Source organism: Phlebotomus papatasi, chromosome 3 (assembly GCF_024763615.1).
Source record: "Phlebotomus papatasi isolate M1 chromosome 3, Ppap_2.1, whole genome shotgun sequence".
Classification (NCBI taxonomy): Eukaryota; Metazoa; Arthropoda; class Insecta; order Diptera; family Psychodidae; genus Phlebotomus; species Phlebotomus papatasi.
Window position 1 is genome coordinate 84,663,229 of NC_077224.1, and position 20,354 is coordinate 84,683,582.

General features: G+C 35.3%; 1 protein-coding gene across 2 annotated transcripts; it reads right to left on the minus strand.

The window, feature by feature from the left end:
• Window positions 1-747: 747 nt before the first annotated feature.
• Window positions 748-18,965, minus strand: LOC129806114 (GMP synthase [glutamine-hydrolyzing]). Of its 2 annotated transcripts, none has more exons than XM_055854470.1 (11): window positions 18,798-18,965; window positions 17,989-18,101; window positions 17,615-17,919; window positions 13,932-14,091; window positions 13,682-13,825; window positions 10,177-10,273; window positions 9,720-10,089; window positions 7,013-7,205; window positions 6,361-6,762; window positions 6,074-6,265; window positions 748-1,972 (listed from the first exon to the last, which is right to left on the minus strand). In XM_055854470.1, the coding sequence occupies exons 2-11, from the start codon at window positions 18,082-18,084 to the stop codon at window positions 1,871-1,873; spliced, it is 2,061 nt and encodes a 686-aa protein (XP_055710445.1). In that variant the 5' UTR covers window positions 18,085-18,101; window positions 18,798-18,965; the 3' UTR covers window positions 748-1,870. The 2 variants fall into 2 exon arrangements, with proteins under 2 accessions (XP_055710445.1, XP_055710446.1); XM_055854471.1 differs by having other exon boundaries at window positions 18,573-18,956.
• Between the last annotated feature and the right edge of the window lie 1,389 nt (window positions 18,966-20,354).

Sequence of the window (20,354 nt, forward strand, 5' to 3'; positions counted from 1 at the left end):
AACAAGTTTAGGCACTCTCGTCAAAGACACCCACAACGTGTCGCACAGTGTTATCAAATACAATCTGAAGAAGAAGGCTAAACACGTCGAGAACATCGAGGACTTCAAGAAAAAAATGGAATGAAACAACCAAAAATCGCGGTGATGATCTTGTACAGACCTTGATGGGAGGACTCAAGAAAAAGATTCAAGATTTCGCCAATCAAATACTTGAATAAAAAAACTAATATATCTAAAAAAATCTACAATGAATTAAAGTTTCAAAAAATATTTTTCTTTTTTTTATATTATGTAAACTTCATTTTTAAAGCATTATTCTTGGGAACAATCTTATCGTGGACACGCTTCAGGTAGTGATATATTTAATCAAAAGAATTAATTCTAATGCATTTTTAGTAGAAGAATTTATTAGCGTATTCTTTCAGTTGAAATAATTTTTTTTTTCAGGAGAATCGCTAAGATCAACGACCCACCTTTCTTTCGGGTGATGCGCCTTTTGAACTATCCAAGACACAAACCTTTTTTTGAGTAGATTTCGGCTAACTTCAGCTACGTGAATAGATATTTTTTATAGGTTATGGCTAATAAAACCTAACATTTTAGTTTTTCGATTATAAATTCATGATACCATCAACATAACCTCTTCAAATACTTACCTTTTGTAAATCAGCAATTCCAATTTCAAGGAAAAATCTCACCTGGACCTGAAGAATTCGACAAAAATGACAAAAAGTGCTGTTAAAAATGCCTTGGGGATTCTTTTTTTTTATTTAATTTGTCACATCAACCCTTCGCGTGAGGTTCATTTCTCTCCACTAATGTGTCAAATTTATTTGTTATACAATCCTAAAAAAAATGGAAAAAAACTGAAAAGCGAAGAATTCTTCGAGACTTTCTGTTTTATGGACTTTTACAAGAAAATGTTGTGTGAGAATTTTCTACAACAAAGCTTCACTGGAAAGAGAATTCATGGGATTTTCTCAATGATGAAACATTTAGCATGAAAAGTTGTTTTAAGAACTTTGAAACCATATTTTTTGGCAATTTTTATCTTTCTTCAGCTATTTTAGCACCTTCTATCTATCTCTGGTCTGTTTTTTCGTTTTAAATAATTTTAGAAAAAAAATAAGTACGAAAAACTCAACATAACCTAAAATTGTAGAAAATTCCACTGCTGAATGTTTCATCTCTGAACAGATTTGTGTGTTTTTTTTCTATCTCAATAAGTTTATTTTTGTAATATATAAATATTAGTTTAAAATTTAATAAAACGTACATAATGCGCCAGCTACTGTTATCAGTGTCCTGTAGATTTATTTTCCATCCTTTTTTTTATTTATTTAAAACTCTATAAACCAAGTTTTCAGCATTTTTTCCACTGTTTTTTCTTTTTTAAAATGTTCGATATTTTTTTCCAACTTCTCATACGTCAGCTATATTTTTTTTTTCTTAATCATTCGCACACAACAACATAAAAAGAAGAAAAAAAAACTTTAAAAAGAGGCAATTTCTCTTCACGATAGCATTATTTTTTGTTTTCTCTGAATTCACTGTCTTCTGCATTCTCTCTCTATATATATATAATTTTTTTATGTAACTGGATTCTGCATCTAAATTGTCCTCTTTACTCAGATTCTTCAAAAAGAAAACTGTCACTTTTCTCCGTGAAAATTGCCTTTTGATGTTACATCTTTTGTTTGGATTTTCTCTTTTCATATTTTTGTTCCTCACATTCTTCCTTTCCTTTTTTCTTTCTTTCTTTCGCTCTTTTTCTCTCTCATTTTCTCTTTGAACAACTATATAGAGATGACAAAAAATGTTGATGATAGATTTTTCTTTTTTTTTTCTTTTAGAGATGCCGGAAATGAAATCATTCCCATTCTGTGGTGCCTGGTGGTTTAGGCGTCAAATCGTATAACACCCTAGAAATGCTAGGTACGCAGAGAATATCACGAACTATCTTTTCCACGACCTGTCGGAAAAGCCAACATAAAGGTTTTTTTATGTTGATGATTGTTGCCAAAAATGATTATTTCAAAGCAATTTTTTTCGTAGCTTTGTCCCATTTTTAGTGCTACTCCAGCGCCCTCACTTTTTAGCACAGAATTAGTATACTAAACCTAGAAACACTTTACACGGATCACTGTGGTCAGACATTAACTTCTGCGACTTCTGCATTGATATTAACTACGAGGATCTTCTGGTTCATCCATATGAAGACATCCCAGAAAATCATTGTTATAATTTATAACTTTAGTATTATCCCCTAAAAAATATTCCAGAAGGGAACTGAACTGGTTCAGTCTCATCCAGAATTCCAAGACCTTTCAAATGAATTAGCATTTTGTGGAATCTGTTAATAAATTCGCCGTCTGTAGAGAAATTTAATTTCGACTCTGAAAAATAGCCGTTACAAGGCGTCCCAAGAAAAAAACTAGTGAAATAATGCAAACTAATTTGGGGATCTCTGTCGTGCAATAGGCAAGACTGTTGGGTCTTGCCTATTGCGATTTTTGAATTTTCGAACTAAATTTTCGCACAAGATTCGGAAAATTTGCTAAATGGCTTCACTTAACAGCAAAGTGAAGACTAACACTTCGAAATTCTAACAGAAAGTATTTCAGCCACCATGCGGACGAACCGAGAAGTAAAAAGATCTTTAACTCCAGGATGTAAATGAAGCAATTCAAAGTTGAAGTTTAACTCTTTCGTCTCCTTTGGAACTCTGGTACCCATGGAAAAAAGAATTTTTTTAGACTATTTAGAATCGATAAAAATCCGATTCTTCTGGATAATTACAAACTATAAGGATGTCAAAATCTAGGATATTTTTTGCAGGATCCCAATTAACTCCTGAGCTTAGATATTTTTGGTCAAAAATCGTGAATTTTCGATTTTCTGCCTCCTTGCAGATATTGTGACTTTTTTGATATTGCTAGACCCGAATAAGGCAAAACCTCTCGGTGCCAATAAGTATGATAACTAACAAATACAAATTGCATAAAATTTGAAAAATAAATCTTTCTTACCGTGGTATCACATTAGAGATTTTCACATTAAAATTTTAATGTGATTCACATTAATTTTTGCTGATATGTATCTTAATGTGCAATTTTCGTCAAGAGCTTTTAGAAATCGATTCATTTAGTGATAAAAAAGTGGACTCGAGTCACAAAAATTGGTTTAAATAGATTGAAATAGTATAAATACGATTGATAATTAATGGGCAAATTAATGAGAAGTGAGCAAATTTATGAGCAAAATTTGCTCATTAAATTTTCATCAGGTACTACTTTATTGCAGTCATTTGGGTAGTTTCTGCGCCACAATTTTCTCACCAATTTATTTGTGATTAACTTGTGATAAAAAGTAGTGCTAATACCTACTATTTATCGCGCACGAGATGGAGAATGGACAAAAGACATTGAAAAAGATCGGTGCAGAGGATAAGTAAGAAAAACGCTAAACAAAAATGTGTTCGATCTACATTTTATATTCCTTCATAAACTTCTAGGACTTCGTGGTCAAATGAAATGGTGGTCGAATTAATTGAGACTGTGCATCAGGAAACCGTCATTTGGGACTACAACTGCCGGGAATACGAAAATAGAGGCAGCCGATCTGATGGTTTTGAGGCCGTTTGCGACAAATTGAGTCACAAATCGCCGGAACTCACACCTCACTCGGGATTTGGGTGATATTGGCTTCCTCATTTTCGTAGTCTTCTTTTGAAAATAAAGCCTTACGATTTGAAGCAGCTCTATAAATTCCTCCGAAGTTATCCGGAGAAAATTATTTATGTCAAAAAAAAAAATTCTCTGTCGTCCCAGAGAATTTCAACACCACGTGAAGGTCGCGTTAGGAGCCAATCTCTCGCTTAACGGGTCCTTTTGTACGACATAAAAGTAGTGTACAGGAGGAAAAGTTCCTCTTCTTCACTAAAATCTCACACTTTCGCTCAAACGACTGAAATGCTTCAAAAACAAAACACTCATCTGACAACCCGTGTGCCATCGTGACATTGGGCAATTCTAGCAATGTGTCCTGACTAAATCAGCGATTTCGAGTGATTCTAGAAATTTTAATGAGCAATTTTTCACTTTAACTTTAATGTGAAGTTTTCTAGTGTGATAACTCCGTTAAATTTTCAAAAAACTCATTCAAAGTTTTTGGGTACGCTCGTCCCCAAAAATCTAGGCATCAAATGTAACGGTTCCCGTCAATTCCCGCTATTTGCTTTTTGACATCAACCTTGTAACAAACATCTAGGCAGGAGCGACATTTTTTACAATATGGCCGATGATTTTGACACTTTTCAACGCGAGAGATTGGTTTCGAGGATGTTTTCCTGACTTTAGTGAATTCTGATTATCCCGGAAGTATCTTTTAAGCTTTTCAGAAAGCTCAGTTGAGAGAAATGTGTTTTAAAGTGTTATTGTGGAAAATATTATGAGAAATCTGTTTAAAAGCAGAAATTTGGTAGCTTTTTGACCACTTCCTGGACATCTTAGAAGATATTGGACAGTAATTAATCTTTTTTTAAGGTAAATGATAAATGATAAACCCCCAATTTCCCAGTGGAACTACCAAGGATCCGCAACAACAGCCTTTAAGAACAGTTGCCTTCGTTGCCTTAGTAACAGATGATTTTTTTTCGGCCTGAAATACGAAATCACCCTTCGTAGTTCCATCTACAACGGGCGGCCAATATCTTGGGACAATAATTAGTCCCGTTAAATGCCTCTAAGAGATCACCTCCAATTTTATTGTGTGTGTCGACGCTCTCAAGTCACTTATAAAGTGTGCGATATCTTTATGTGTTTTGTGTCAACCCTCTCTTTTGATGCAACCGACGGTATAGTTATTCACATGAAAGCTAAGTATAGAATACTCGCTGAACGAGAACGAGTCTACACGCTACTTAAATCGTTAACGATACTTTTGATTTTCAATGTTCCACATTTCCATCTACGTTCCACAGAAGCGTCTGAATTCTTCAACTCATTTCAATACTTAAGGCCCTCTGTTCACTGCCCTAAAAATAGTTCCCTGAACATAACCTTAATCTATTTTATCCAGTTGACATTTTTGCCAGTGAAGTGTCTCGACTGTGGAACTTGTCTATTATGTCTCTGATTAAATATTTTCACAATCTTCTCTCCAATGATTTTTTTTCACTACCATGCGCCTAGAATATTTAAAGACTTTGATATACTGAAGCCGAGAAATCAAGATCAAGATGGTAAATCTATCAAATGTCTTTAGTATTCATTCATTAGATATTCGAGACACAAAGCGGACATATTTCAAAATTTGCAATTCTGCTACCACAAATATTTAAAAGGTCTGAATTCTGGGATTAAAAAAAAAGAAACAGATCCATGAGAAGTCACATCTGTCAAATGTCTGGTGGGTTTAGTGCTCGGATAATTCTATATTTTTAACGTTCCACATTTTTTTTAATCGTGTCGAGGCATAAAATTTACATATGACTTGCCTAATAAAGGGACACGACTTTTCGACACTCAATTTTAGCCTCGTAGTGGCAGGATCAGTCAGTCTCCAGGGACTGACTGAGCCTTAAATACACGTGGAGTTTCCTTCCTTGCTCCCGTTCCACAGTTTATCTCCGGTCACTAAATTTCGTGATTATGATTTTTTCATTACTTTTGTCAATTTTTATAGAGGCATTTCTGCAAATTTTGCAAAATTTTTTTTTTGTGTCAGAAATGACATTTCTTGTGGATTATCTTAGCCAAGACACTCAAGTTCCACAAATGCATCAAGTGGTATTTCTGTGCGCTGTGAGCTAAAAAAATGGGACAAGCTCCAGAGGAAATATTCAAATGAAAATTTTCTCTGTTTGAGAAGAAAATTGCAATCGATTTGGAAATCGATCAATTTTATTCTCTTCTCCAATTCAAGTCAAAAAATTTCCTTTTGGAGACTATTTAAGGAATATTCTTGTGAGTTATCACAGCAAATATTCCACCTGAACATCTCCTGAGAAATTTTTTTCTGCTAGGATAAATGAAAATCAATTGCAAAAAATGAAGAAAATGCGGAGACTTACATTCATAGGTAGATTTTCAGATCCGGGCAGAATTGGGACACCCGTCATGAAGTCATTCGTTAGGAACGGCCGCAGCACAATTGAACGCTGACACGATGGCATCCTGTTGGCTGGATCACGATCAAAGTGAAGTGGAATTAATACTACAGGCATTTGCGAGATGCGTCTGATGCAACCGTAAGCTTGCAGTGCCTGCAAATGTGTCCAATCGGACGACAATTTGAGCATTTTTTTTTCCTACCTTGTTTTTTGGTTTTTTTTTTTTGCTTTTTTTATAGAGATCTCACCTCATTCACTATCGCATCGGCAACTCTGAGCTGAGCCAATGTCTTGCGCGATATATGTGTATGTGTGATATCGGTGATTTGATACTGTACAGGTTCGCCAAATATATAACAAACTCGATTGACATTGTGCAAAATGCGCGGTATTATCTTGGCCAGGAATTGCAAATCCCCCCAATTTGGTGTACCCTCACTCGAAATCCCCACAACATAGCTGTACGAACGCTTATCCCCCTGAACACCAACACTCCGAATTGGCAAAACTGTGGCTGTGAGCTTTATCGCACTGGAGATCCTTCGTAGTTCCTTCTGTTCCTCCGCCGACGTCGTTCCGGACACACGACTCAGCAGTGCATGATTCTTCAGCAATTTTTGATTGTAATCCACTATAACACGAGCAATCACCTGCAAATCAACCCTCATTACTTCAAAATCCACTCCCTTTCCCCTCCCAAAAGTTCTTATTTAAAAAGAAGACTGCAATCAACTCCAACGGAAAACGGAACGAATTGATCAATTTTATCCCCTTTTCATTGCCTCCGGAAAGGCCTTCTCTTGGAGATTTATTAAGGAATGTTCTTGTGCTTTAGAAAAATTACAGCGAAAATTCCACCTGAACGTCTCCCAGGGAAAGAGAAAAAGAAAAATGTCTAACCTGTGTTTCTGAGAAGTCTCTCTCGATGTAGGGCTCATCGGCACAAATGATCCGAATGGCTAATCCTGGCCCCGGAAAAGGATGTCGTTCCACCAATTTATTTGGCAAACCCAAATCATATCCTAAAGCTCGTACTTCGTCCTTGTGAAAGTCTTTGAGAGGTTCAACAACACGACCAGCATCACGAAGTTTTCTGCCCCAAAAGCAAATAACAAAAATCGTATCCATCAATTATTCCCTTTATAACTTTTTATTTGGGACGTAAAATGGGAACGGAGCAATATTTCGGACAGCTCTAAATTTCGTCCATTTATGAATATAATTTAACTTGAAATTGTTTTATTGAAACTTTAATTCGTGTTTTGCTCGCAATCTTGTTTAACTGAGAGTTTGCAATTTCGGCCAGCACCGAAAGTCGGACACACCAGTTGGGAAATTCGGACACTTCCCTTAAAACTTGATAAAAGGCAGTGATAAGCCTGATTGGGCTTACGGTGGGTGTGATTCTTTCATTGCAAATTTAGATTGGGGGCAAATTCAAAGTCCAGATAAGTTTATGGTAGCTTAGATTCATTACAGACAGCCTCGAAATGCGTGCAACTCGAGATAATTAGACATCAAACTTGACAGCCATAAAGCTTTCTTTAAGGTGTCTACACATTGAGAACAATCTTCGTCAAAAATTGCTTTTTTGAAGGAAATTGGCTGCAGTGCTGTAGGCAGAAACGTCAAAATTCTGTCAAAAATGCAATTTTTGACGAAAATTGCTCCCAATGTGTAGAGGCCTTTAGGCTTGAGATATGCCAAGTTTCATTTTATTATGAACAGCATTGTAAGAGAAATGCAGAAAAATCTCCGAAAAACTTTAAATTTGAATATATCGGATTCGCAAAAATCCGCGAAAAAATCCGCGGTCTGCTAAAAATTCCACGGTCTGCGAAAATTCGTGAAAAACTCCGCGGTCTGCGAAAATCTGCAAAGAATTCCACGGTCCGCGTAAAATTCCGCGCTCCCCTAGGAATTCGCGAAAAATTCTGCGGTTCGCAAAAAATTCCACGGTTCGTGTAAAATTCTGCGATCTGCGAGAATCCGCGAAAAATTCCGTAGTCCACGAAAAATTCCGCGATCCGCAAAAATCCGCGAAAAATTCTGCGGTCCGCGAATATCCACAAAAAATTCCGTGGACCTCGAAAAATTCTGCGGTCCGCGAAAATCCGCAAAAAAAATTCACGGTCTGCGTAAAATTCCGCAATTCGCAAAAATTCTGCAGTCCGCGAAAAATTCTGCGGCCTGCGTAAAATTCCGCGATCCTCAAAAAATTCTGCGGTCCGCAAAAATTCGCAAAAAAAATCCACAATCCGCGTAAAATTCCGCGATCCGCAAAAATCCGCGAAAAATTGTACGGTCTCCGCAAATCCGCAAAAAAATTCCACGGTCTGCATAAAAAAATTCCGCGATCCGCAAAAATTCTGCGGTCCGCGATAATCCACAAAAAATCCATGGTCTGCGTAAATTCCGTGATCCGTAAAAATCCGCAAAAAATTCCACGGTCTGCGTAAAATTCCGCTGTCCGAAAAAATCCGTGAAAAATTGTACGGTCCCCGCAAATCCGCAAAAAATTCCACGGTCTGCATAAAAAAATTCCGTGATCCGCAAAAATCCGCGAAAAATCCTGCGGTCCGCAAAAAAATTCTAGTCTGCTTAAAATTCCGCAATTCTTAAAAATTCGTGAAAAATTATGCGGTCCGCGCAAATCCGCAAAAAATCCACGGTCCGCAAAAATCTACGAAAAATTCTGCGGTCCGCGAAAATCCGCAAAAAATTCCACAGTCTGCGTAAAAATTCCGCGATCCGCAAAAATTCTGCGGTCCGCGATAATCCACAAAAAATCCATGGTCTGCGTAAATTCCGTGATCCGTAAAAATCCGCAAAAAAATTCCACGGTCTGCGTAAAATTCCGCTGTCCGCAAAAATCCGTGAAAAATTGTACGGTCCCCGCAAATCCGCAAAAAAATTCCACGGTCTGCATAAAAAAATTCCGTGACCCGCAAAAATCCGCGAAAAATCCTGCGGTCCGCAAAAAAAATTCTAGTCTGCTTAAAATTCCGCAATTCTTAAAAATTTGTGAAAAATTATGCGGTTCACGCAAATCCGTAAAAAAATCCACGGTCCGCAAAAATCCACGTTAAATTCTGCGGTCCACGAAAATCCGCAAAAAATTCCAGTCTGCGTAAAAATTCCGCGATCCGCAAAAAGTCTGCGGTCCGCGATAATCCACAAAAAATCCATGGTCTGCGTAAATTCCGTGATCCGTAAAAATCCGCAAAAAAAATTCCACGGTCTGCGTAAAATTCCGCGGTCCGCAAAAATCCGTGAAAAATTCTGCGGTCCGCGAAAATCCGCAAAAAATTCCACGGTCTGCGTAAAGTCCGCGATCCGCAAAAATCCGCGAGAAATTCTGCGGTTCGCGAAAATCCACAAAAAATCCACAGTCCGCGTAAAATTCCGTGATCCTCAAAAATCCGCGAAAAATTCCGCGGTCCTCAAAAATACACAAAAAATTCCGCGATTCCCTAAAATTCACGAGAAATTCCGTGGTCCGCAAAAAAAATCAAAGTTATGAAAAAAGACTTTCATATTTCAATTCATCTAAAACATCTCTGGAAACAAAAAATAAATAAATTTAAAGTGCAAAAAAAATGCTTACCTGATGAGTTCTGTGTCGTTGTGATGTGTCTTAATGGTGTCTGCATTAGTGCTAACCATTGATGAAGCTGACTCAATTAGATCTGGTCTGAGTGTCCCCTGTGCCAGAAGAATATCTTCAGGCTTCAACTTGAGCTCCTTTATAACTTCATCTGTCACTTTCACAAAAACATCCCCAATGATCTTCCTCTTATCCTCCGGATTTGTCGTCATCGAGAGCATTGGAGTGTCTGTACTGTAGTGCGATCCAGGTTGCTTTATTGTTGTTGTCCCATTGAGAAATTGATGATGTGCCCTCTTCACAATCACATTTATATTGATTTCACTGAAACACTTTTCAACAACCTGACTCTCATTCTGCCTCAGAAATCCTTCACCACAAACGAAAGAAAACAACACACAAATTGAATTCCAAGAATTTTTCCACAGGATAAAACGGATTGGAATATCAAACTCACCATTATCTATGTGAACAATAATTAACTGAGATGGAGGCACGGCTTTAGTTAAGAGAGATGCACAAACTGTCGAATCAACTCCTCCACTCGCAAGAAGCTACAAAAACAACAAATTCTCTCTAAAAATCTGAATTTAGAACCTAAAATCCTTATCATCATTAACCACTGTTAAAAAAATAGCTTTTTCTAACAACAAAGCTTCATCAGACCGCCACTAGGGGCGCTTCTCTGAAAAGATTTGTTTGAAAAGAAGATGGCAATCAACTCCAACGGAAAACGGAACGAATTGATCAATTTTATCTCCTTTTCATTGCCTCCGGAAAGGCGCTTTCTCTTGGAGATTTATTAAGGAATGTTCTTGTGCTTTGGAAAAATCACAGCGAAAATTCCACCTGAACGTCTCCAAAATAATACTAGTTCCCTTGGTCTTAATTGCCTTTTTTAAAGACCAAAAGGGATCTTTAACAAAATGCGATGTAAGCGCCACGAGCGGTGAGAGCAATGACTTTTTCTAACTTTCAATTTTTTCCAAGTTTTTTAAAATTAAAAGCCTCTCTGGAGCATATTTCTTAACCGATTGCCATAAAAAAGGATTCATTTGAAAGGTCTTGGAATTTCACACAATCTTGAACTGTTTAATATTTTAAAAATAATTTGAAAGTTCGGACAGTAAAATCCTGTCTCATATTTCTAGGCCTTTCAAACGTTTTTGACCGAAATTAGGAATTTCAGAAAATCAAGAATTTCGGTGAAAATCAACTTAAAATTTGGACAACTCCCTAAAATCTCTTTAAAAAAATCAAATAAATAATTTCAAAACAATTCTAAAGTATTTTCAATATTATTTAATTGATTTCTCAACCAATTTTTATGTAGTTGCCCGACCTCTAAATTGGTTTGTCCGGAATTCTATGTTGTGCGAAATTCCAAATCTTACCCTAAATTTCGTGTTAAAAAATAATTATGCGTTCATAACCATTAAAAAACTATTCAAGCTTATCTGATATTTCAAAACCTTTGAAATGAATCTGGATCATTTTGAATGTTGTTGTCCGAAATTTGGAATTTCTGACAACGCAGAATCTCAAGTAAAACCAATTTAAAATTCAGAAAACTCCCTAAGAACTCAATTAAATTATCTTCAAAATAATTCTAAAGTATTTTAAATATATTTAATTGATTTCTTAACAACTTTTAAAGTTGTCGTTCGACCTTTAAATTAGTTTGACCGAAATATTCTACGGTGTTGTCCGAAATTCCAAATCTTACCCTGAATTTCTTACAAAACTAATTATCGCTTCAGAACAATCTTCGGAAAACTGTTAAAGCTTTTCTAATATTCCAAGATTTTTCAAATGAATCTGGATCATTTAAAATTTTGTTGTCCGAAATTTTGAATTTCGGAAAATGTAGAATTTCGGTAAAACCCAATTTAGAGATTGGCGAGCTTCCTAAAAGCAATATTTAAAAAAAAAATTAAATAATCTTCCAAACAACGTTTTTAGCGAGTTGTCCGAATAACCAATTAGTTTTTCCGGAATTCCGTGTTGTTCAAAATTCCAAATCTTACCCTAAATTTCGTACAAAACTAATTATCGCTTCAGAACAGTCTTTGAAAAACCGTTCAAGCTTTTCTGATATTCAAAGACTTTTCAAATTAATCAGGATAATTTAAAATTTTGTTGTCCGAAATTTTGAATTTCGGACAATGTAGAATTTCGGTAAAACCCAATTTAGAGATCAGAAAGCTTCCTAAAAACATTATTTTAAAAAAAATTAATTAAATAATCTCCAAAACAATGTTTTTATGGAGTTGTCCGAACTCTAAATTAGTTTTCCGGAATTCCGTGTTGTTCAAAATTCCAAATTTTACCCTAAATTTCTAACAAAAATAATTATCGGTTCTGAATAATCTTCAGAAAACTGTTGAAGCTCTTCTGGTATTAAAAGACCTTTCAAATGAATCAGAATAATTTAAAATTTTGTTGTCCGACATTTTGAATTCCGGACAATGTAGAATCTCGGTGAAACCCAATTTAGATGTCAGACAACTCCCTAAAAACATTACTAAAAAAAAATAATTCAATAATCTTCAAAATAATCATTTTAAGGAGTTGTCCGAACACTAAATTCGTTTTCCGGAATTCCGTGTTGTTCAAAATTCCAAATCTTACCCTAAATATCTCACAAAGTTAATTATCGGTTCTGAACAATCTTCGGAAAACTGTTCTAGTAGCTTTTCTGATATTCCAAGATCTTTCAAATGAATCTGGATCATTTAAAATTTCGTTATCCGAAATTTTTAATTTCAGACAACGCACAATTTCTCTTGAAAACTCGTTAATTTAAGTAGTAGTCCGAACTATAAATTGGTTTGACCGGAATTCTGCTTTGTCCGAAATTGCAAACTTTACCCTAAATTTCGTTTAAAAATAATTATCGGTTTATAACGATTTGCAGGCAGTTTAAGTATGTCTGATATTCCGAGATTTTTCAAATGAATTTGTATCACTCAAAATTTCGTAATTTGAAATTTGTAATTTCGGACACTGCGGATTTTCAATGAAAAAAGAGAACTATTTAAAAACCGGACAACTTTAAATTTTGTATTTTAAAGATTATTTAATTGATTTTTAAATTTATTAAATAAATCTTTTCCAGAGTTGTTCGAACTTAAAATTGGTTTTGTCCGGAATTCTGCGCAGGCCGAAATTCCAAATTTTACGCACTACAATTCTTACAAATTTTAGCGTTCTTTAAGAATTATTTTAAAGTAGATTAGAAAGATTTTATTATATCCTATTAAAATAAATGACAAAATTATAGAAGATTTTGTGGAATTTTCATGAATAAGATATTGCAGAATGAGGTTATGTTGAACATAACCTCCAAAAGACCAATCAAATTGAAAAACATTTAATTATTTCTATTAACTTCACAAATTTTTCCATTTGAGAGACAAAAAAAAACTTACTTTTAGTTATAATGCAAAAAAATCTAATTAATTTTAAAATATTTGTTTTGTTCCAAATTCTAACCTTAGAAATTTTTAATTTCTGAGTTAAAAGAGAATAATGCGCAATTTGTTTTGATGTATTCTACAAAAATAGAAACTTTGCCATTCAAAATATTTTTGTAAAGCTAAATTTAAAAAATGTGGAGTATTTTTTTAGGATATTGAAGAATGTTACTTGATAAAATTTTTTAAAAAAATAAAATAAAATAATTTTAAAAAATCTGTAATTATTTAAATTGTATATTTTTTTAATATAAAATAATTGTAATTTTTTTAACAAAATTTTTTTTGGAAAATATGGAATTATTTCTAAAACAAATTTTAAATAAATTAGTTTTATTAAAAATGCAAAAAGAGAATAATTTAATAAAATAAATAATTGAAATCTTGTTTTTCTTCGCGTGACTTAATATTCAAGAATTTCTCAAATAATTTAGCAAATGAATGCAAATTGAAAAGCAAAATAATTGAAAAATATTTCAGACTTACCAGAACTTTTTTATTGCCAATTTTCTCCTTGATTGCCTTTATGCATTCTTCTTTGCGATTTTGCAGAGTAAACCTCTCAGACATTCCACAAATATCAAAGAGAAAATTCGACAGCATCTGCTTGCCATTGACCGTCAAATCAACCTGAAAGTAAGCCATTCCAGAGGAAAATTTTGCAAATCATTATTTTACTCTTCCTCTCCTTCAAAAACAAAAAAAGAAAAGAAGAAAATCTGTGAAAATCTCTAACCTCTGGATGAAATTGAACACCATAAATATTGAGTTGCTCGTTGTAGATTCCCGCCACGATGTTTGTGTTCTTCGACACGGCCGACACTTTGAATTTGTCACAGACGCGATCTATGCTGTCGCCGTGAGTCAATAAAACCGTCTGATTGATGTTCATTCGACTGAAAAGATGCACAAGAAAAAGCTTGTTTTATGCATCCGCCAAAAGTGCCAAAAAGGTCAATTACATTGCATTTCTCTCTTTTGGCACTGGAGAAAAATTGTAAAGGTAAGATGTAGCTAGAAATTCTATTGCAAACCGAATTTCTAGTTGTTCCAAACCTTTTTTTGTAGCACAAATTAATTTGGGAAGATAGTATCAGAGCAAAGTTTAGTAATGAGAGATACATTTCTGCATCAATCTCAGCAACTTTGCCCCTTCTGTTCTTCCGGAAAGCTTTGGTTTGGCACCTTTAGCTACTTAAAGTCCATTTAAAGGTGGATATTTTCATTCGAAATCCCCTTTTCGAAATAAAAATCCCTCACTGAGTTTTTGTCCGTTTTATTTTACTGCTTGAACTCAAAGAGAAAGCAGATGTATAATGCACTCTTTTTTTCAACTTTTGACACGACTAGAGGCCAAACAGAAAGAGATATCGCCTTCCGGTCTTCGACGACCGCCCCCCATAAGTCAACATTATCTAAGACAGTCTTTTTTCCTTTTTCTCCCTTTTTGGTTTACAGGGAGTTCCGATTTCAGAGAAAACGGACTGAAAGATTTTGATATGAATTGCCTACAATTTTGAACGAATTTATAAAAATCATTTTTAAAATTCCCGTGAGCGCCCACAGAGTTGGGGTAAATGTAAATAGCCGAGACAGCGACAACTGAGCGATAACCATTTTTTTACACTTCGTATCTCGGCTATGACCATATTTTTGGTAATTATTGAGGAATTACCATTTTTCGTTCCGAAAGCTCCTGGCGCTCCGAACATTTTAATTCGCGACAATTGTATGAATGACAGATTATTTTTAAATCAATAACCCGCTAAATTGAAGATCGAAGTACACCGAAAAATGTTCATTGATAGAAAATTTCTCCAGGAATGATAAAATATGCTGAGTTTGCTATAAATTAAATCTTGGTAATATCAAAATTGTCTACAATTTTCGTGATTTTAAAATTAACACTCTGATTGATTGTTATTATTTGATAACAAATAATAACTTAATCATTAACCCAATATTTTATTTATTAATTTAATTATTTACATATTTATTCCTTATTATCCTTAAATTATTATTTGCATTTTGTTAGGTAGTAATTAAAAAAATATTCCTTTTTTCTCTTAATAAGCTTTAAAATATATTTAAAAATTTCGAAAAGTAATATCAAAAATCTACGGGAATCGAAAAATCCCGTAGAAATTTTTTAATAAGTTGAGAAACTTTTTTAAAATAAATAATAAAATAATAAATAAATAATAAAATAAATAATGAATAAAAAAAATGTAAATAAATAAATAAATAAATAATTAGTAATTTTTATTTTATAGGTATATTTTTAAATAATTCACAATATCTTTACTAATACTAATCAAATGGTCATAATCTTTCCGCACAGAAGTAGATCTTGAAAAATTCGAAAATCTATTTGAAGATCCAAAAAAGAGACTTTCTTACTTTTTAATACTTTCGCAAGGTGGCGGAAGTTACATCCTATTCGAATTTCGAAGTGCTGAAGTGTCAAAATGTGACGGTCTTCACATTGTTGTGAGGAAAAAACTCAACAGCGACGTTTACTGTTTTTGCCCAAACATTTAATTACTCCATAATCACTGAGTAACTCTTTTGCCAGCTTTTTAGTGTGATATTTGATAAATTTTCCCCACCTTGTTCGAAAATTTAGTATGAAAATCCGAAATTGAATTTGAATTCTTCGAACTTCAACGATTTTTTGAGCAAATAGAGTTCCATTTACCTTTCATCCAAGACACTATTGGAGAATCAAAATCTACATCTGTTTGGGCTCAATCTTGATATCCACACGGTTTGTGTCTTGGATTTCAAGATTCCATATTTGACATCTTGAACTTGATTTTTTTATTTCAGAATACCAAAATCTTGAGAATTTTTTGATCTTGATCTTGGTCTCAGAATTGAGGTCATTATTTAATAATGGGGCAGGAATTTTATGAACCCCATTGTGATTGATATGAACTGTGCTCTGCTGGGGGCGTTTACATCGAAATGCAATTTTAATAAAATCTGTTTGAAAAAAAGATTGCGATCAACTCCAACGGAAAATGGAACGAATTGATCAATTTTATCCCCTTTTCATTGCCTCCGGAAAGGCGCTTTCTCTTGGAGATTTATTAAGGAATGTTCTTGTGCTTTGGAAAAATCACAGCGAAAATTCCACCTGAACGTCTCCGAAGACAAATTTTATTTTGACTGAGTTCTAAAAAACAAAGGTTTTAAAGTGCGATGTAAGCGCCCCTAGCGGCGGTAGGTAAAACATTGCGAGTTCACTGTTGATTTTTTTTATTTTGCATTTTGTTTTTGTTAAAATTCAAGAAAAAGTACAGTAGAGTCTCCTAAATTCGAACGCTCGGGGGATATTTTTGACATTTCTCACGTCCCAAATTCGAACGATTTTTTCAAAACGAACGAAATTTTTGTAAGATTAAATTGTACTTTGAATCAAATTCTCGCACTTTCTCACAAGTCTTAGTGGTAACATACTTCCTTTTCATTTTACACGACCATAATGTATGTAAACATTCAGAAAGCACATAAATATGATTTTCATTCACCAAGAATACGAACTTTCTAACATAACCTCACAATTGACATTTTGAATCCAAACGGCGTTCGAATTTGAGAGATTCAAATTTGAGAGACTCTACTGTAATTGGAAAAATATTTCAAGGATCTGAAGAACCCAATTTACTCAAAAATGCGACGTGAGCGCCACTAGCGGGAAGAGTGAAAATTACCCGAGATTGACGACTATTTACAGTAGACTCTCTCTCAATCGGCTCTTTTTCAATCGGGCGACAAATTTTGTTGACAAATTTCACGTTTAATTATGAAGCTAATTCGCTCAAATTCGATGTAGTTCTTCCTATTTTATCTTGATTCTTTATAATTGAGCGCTTTTTGTGGATTTTACAAAGGCTTTGACGTTCAATTCTATCGCTAAACCGGATGACATTTTGCCCCAAATGCCCATTTGAGAGAGAGTCTACTGTATCGCAAAGGTAAAGTGGATTTAAGGGGGGAGGGTTACCGAAGATGAAATCTTGATATCTCAAACCGTTTGGGCTATAAGCAATTAATGGAAGGCTTTCAGGCTTCGCACACATTCTGGCTTCGAACACTTCATATTTTCCCCATATTTTTTTAAGGTGTCTACACATTGAGAACAATTTTCGTCAAAAAATGCTTTTTTGAAGGAAATTGGCTGCAGTGCTGTAGGCAGAAATGTCAAAATTCTGTCAAAAATGCAATTTTTGACAAAAATTGCTCCCAATTTGTAGAGGCCTTTAATGAATCTGTCCTATTTTTTCAGAAAATGTGTCAGAAAAAATATGAAGTGTTCGAAGCCAGAAAGCCTTCCCCTACAGAAATAGTTTTTCAAAGTTTCAAGACAAAATTAAGCAGAAAGGAGGCATGTGATGCATAATTAATTGAACTTACTTGAAGAGTGGACAAGAAGTCTCCACCGTGACGTCCATCTGTCCATCCTCGCGGGCTTCCTTCTTGCCCACGGAGCCCCCGAATTCCTTGTTGATCATTTGCATCCCGTAGCAGATGCCAAGAATTGGAATGCTGAGCTTGAAGATGGCCGGATCGTATTGGGGTGCATCGAGGGCGTAGACGGAATTGGGGCCCCCGGAAATAATAATGCCCCGGTAATTTTGCTCCTTGAGCGCCAGAGCGGGCATATTTAGGGGCAGAATATCCGATTCTACCTGAAGATCACGCACTTTTCTGTCAATCACCTGAAGGATGGAGGCAATTTTTTAGGGATCTTTGGAACCTTTTCCGGAAAGTTCTAGGGGAACACCTACCTTTCCGTACTGGGAACCAGCATCCAGAATAGCCACTTTCTCCTGGTGCAGACCATTCTCCGTTGGCGCAATAGCCATTGGACCGATTGAATTCATTTCTTCGTCTTTAGCAACTACAAAAAGAAGCGAACTTGAGTATCAAGAGACCTCAAAAGAGGCAATTTTTCCAGGGAATCTATCAAGGAAATTGTGCAACTGCCCTTGGCGGATAGTTTCCAATAGGCAAACGGTGTGGAAAAATGCTCCACAAGTCAGAAAATCCCGATAACCTTCGCGATAAGAGACAAATATTATTGCTTGCGATGTCTCTGAAATCTGTGATTAGGAAGCGCATCGATTTGTTGCAATTTTCTCGTGAATTTTCACAAAATCCCTCATCCGGAAATCAATAAGTCAATCCCCAAGGAAACCCAGGTGCAGTTGCCAAGGAATTTCCATCAGCAGAAAGTCCCTCAGACCGAGGAAATCCCCAAGAAAATTCCATCACATTGTCAGAGAGCCATGAAGCACAAAAACCTCGAAATGAAGCTCCTTGAGCACATTTTCCGGACACGAGGGTCCACAGGAAGGATTCCCACACACACCTCACTGCCTCTGCGTCTATTTATCACCACTTTTCACAGAAAAAACAATGCAAATTCTCGTGGAAAATTCACCGTGATGGATGACTTTTTATTTTATTGGGCCAGGAGGGAAAAAAAACGAATGCGACGTCAAAATGAGTCAACCACATTGTTGGGAAAAAAGTCCATTTTTGCACACAATTTTCACACTTTTCCCACACATAAAACACTTTTGTGGGTAGTTACCTGTGATCTAGACACTTTCCACAATGTATTTACATTAGATAGAGCAAGAATTTAAGCAAAAGTTGAAGAATTTTTGCAGTTTTTGCCGAAATTCACCTAATTAATTGATACGGCACTCATAAAGATGGCGGCCGATGAGCCGGTGCCCATCATCCCAGTAAACAATGTACTACAGACTTTTCCACCGACAAGACCTACCCAATGTCCATGGATTATTCGTAGAAATATCCAAAAATCTTTCAAAGTTTCAATTAGGGTTCATGAAATTTTCAAGAACTGTGTGCTCAGCTAGATATTTCAAATTATTTTTACTCTATTATCTATCCGATTGGAGATTTCATGATTAAGTTGATAGAGTAAAAGATTTTTGAAGCAGAAATCCCCCTGATTCAAAATATCCTGTGATTGAAAAAATTATATGATTTACTGAAAAAACAAAATCTAGGCTGATTGGTTCCAAATTATAACCTGCCATAGACACCGGAAGGAGCACAGAAAAAGTAGATGAGATATGAGATCCATGAAACAACGATAAAATCGAAAAAAAAAACTCTTGATTTCCTGATCAGTAACGTAGGATAATTACATACACGCGGGAGATACTTTTCGTAATGCAAAACATTTCAGCACAAAATTAATTTCTTTTTAAAACTAAAATAATGTGAAAAAAATGAAGTATGTAAAACGAATCGGTTCCGTGGCTAAAGATCCTGCCGTTATTTTGAATCCCTAAAGACTGATTGGGTACGTGTGTGCCTTGTCTTGTCCCTTAGGGTTAGCCCTCTGAGTGGGAGGTGAAGGGTGTGCATCTTTAAGAAAGCCTATTAGTGATCATACCTTCCGATGAGCAGAAGACTTTAGGCAGAGAGCCAATGTGCCTACTGATAGTACGCTCTCACAAGCAGTCAGTCGATCCTGAGCTACAAGTACATCAACACACTCTTAACAAGAGTAATCTTGTCGGGCCACCACCACCAGTTGTGCTTCTCTGCCCGCTTTCCAAGTCCACGGTTATTTTAATCTCACACGTAATTCTTTCCTCTGAGGTCTGCACATTATGAATAATTTTCTTCAACAACTGTTTTTTTTGCGGAATTTTAACGCTTTTCCTACAGTATACAGGTGATACTACAGGTGATTACCTAAAAAGGCTATACTTATACTTAATGAAAATTACTCTCAATATCTAGAGGCTTTTAAAGTACATAACGTAAAGTAGGGGAGAGTGGGGTAAAAAGTCACAAAACGGCCATTTTATTTTCCTATAAGCTATACCCGAACGCCCCAGAAATTTCTGATTAGCTCATTTTTATATGAAATTTACCGCTCTACAACTTTATGAAAGTCATTTTCCTGTATTCTCTAAAGAAACACATTTATCGAGCCGTTTTTTAAAAGGTAATTTTGTGATCATTCTAAAAATTCTGGAATTATTATATTAATTGTGTTGAGGCCTAAAATTAAATTTGTTTTGCCCAAAAACAGGCAACGTCAATGGCAAGCGGACCTGCCTACATCAAATACACTGTTCCGCATGAGGCAGGGGACAACTGTCAA

Coding starts and splice junctions, on each gene's coding strand:
- LOC129806114 (XM_055854470.1), bottom strand. CDS start 18,084: ATGAATTCAATCGGTCCAATGGCTATTGCGCCAACGGAGAATGGTCTG. Junction 10,274..13,681: donor TTGGCAATAAAAAAGTTCTG/GTAAGTCTGAAA, acceptor TTGTTTTTGTAG/CTTCTTGCGAGTGGAGGAGT. Junction 10,090..10,176: donor TATTGTTCACATAGATAATG/GTGAGTTTGATA, acceptor TTTGTGGTGAAG/GATTTCTGAGGCAGAATGAG.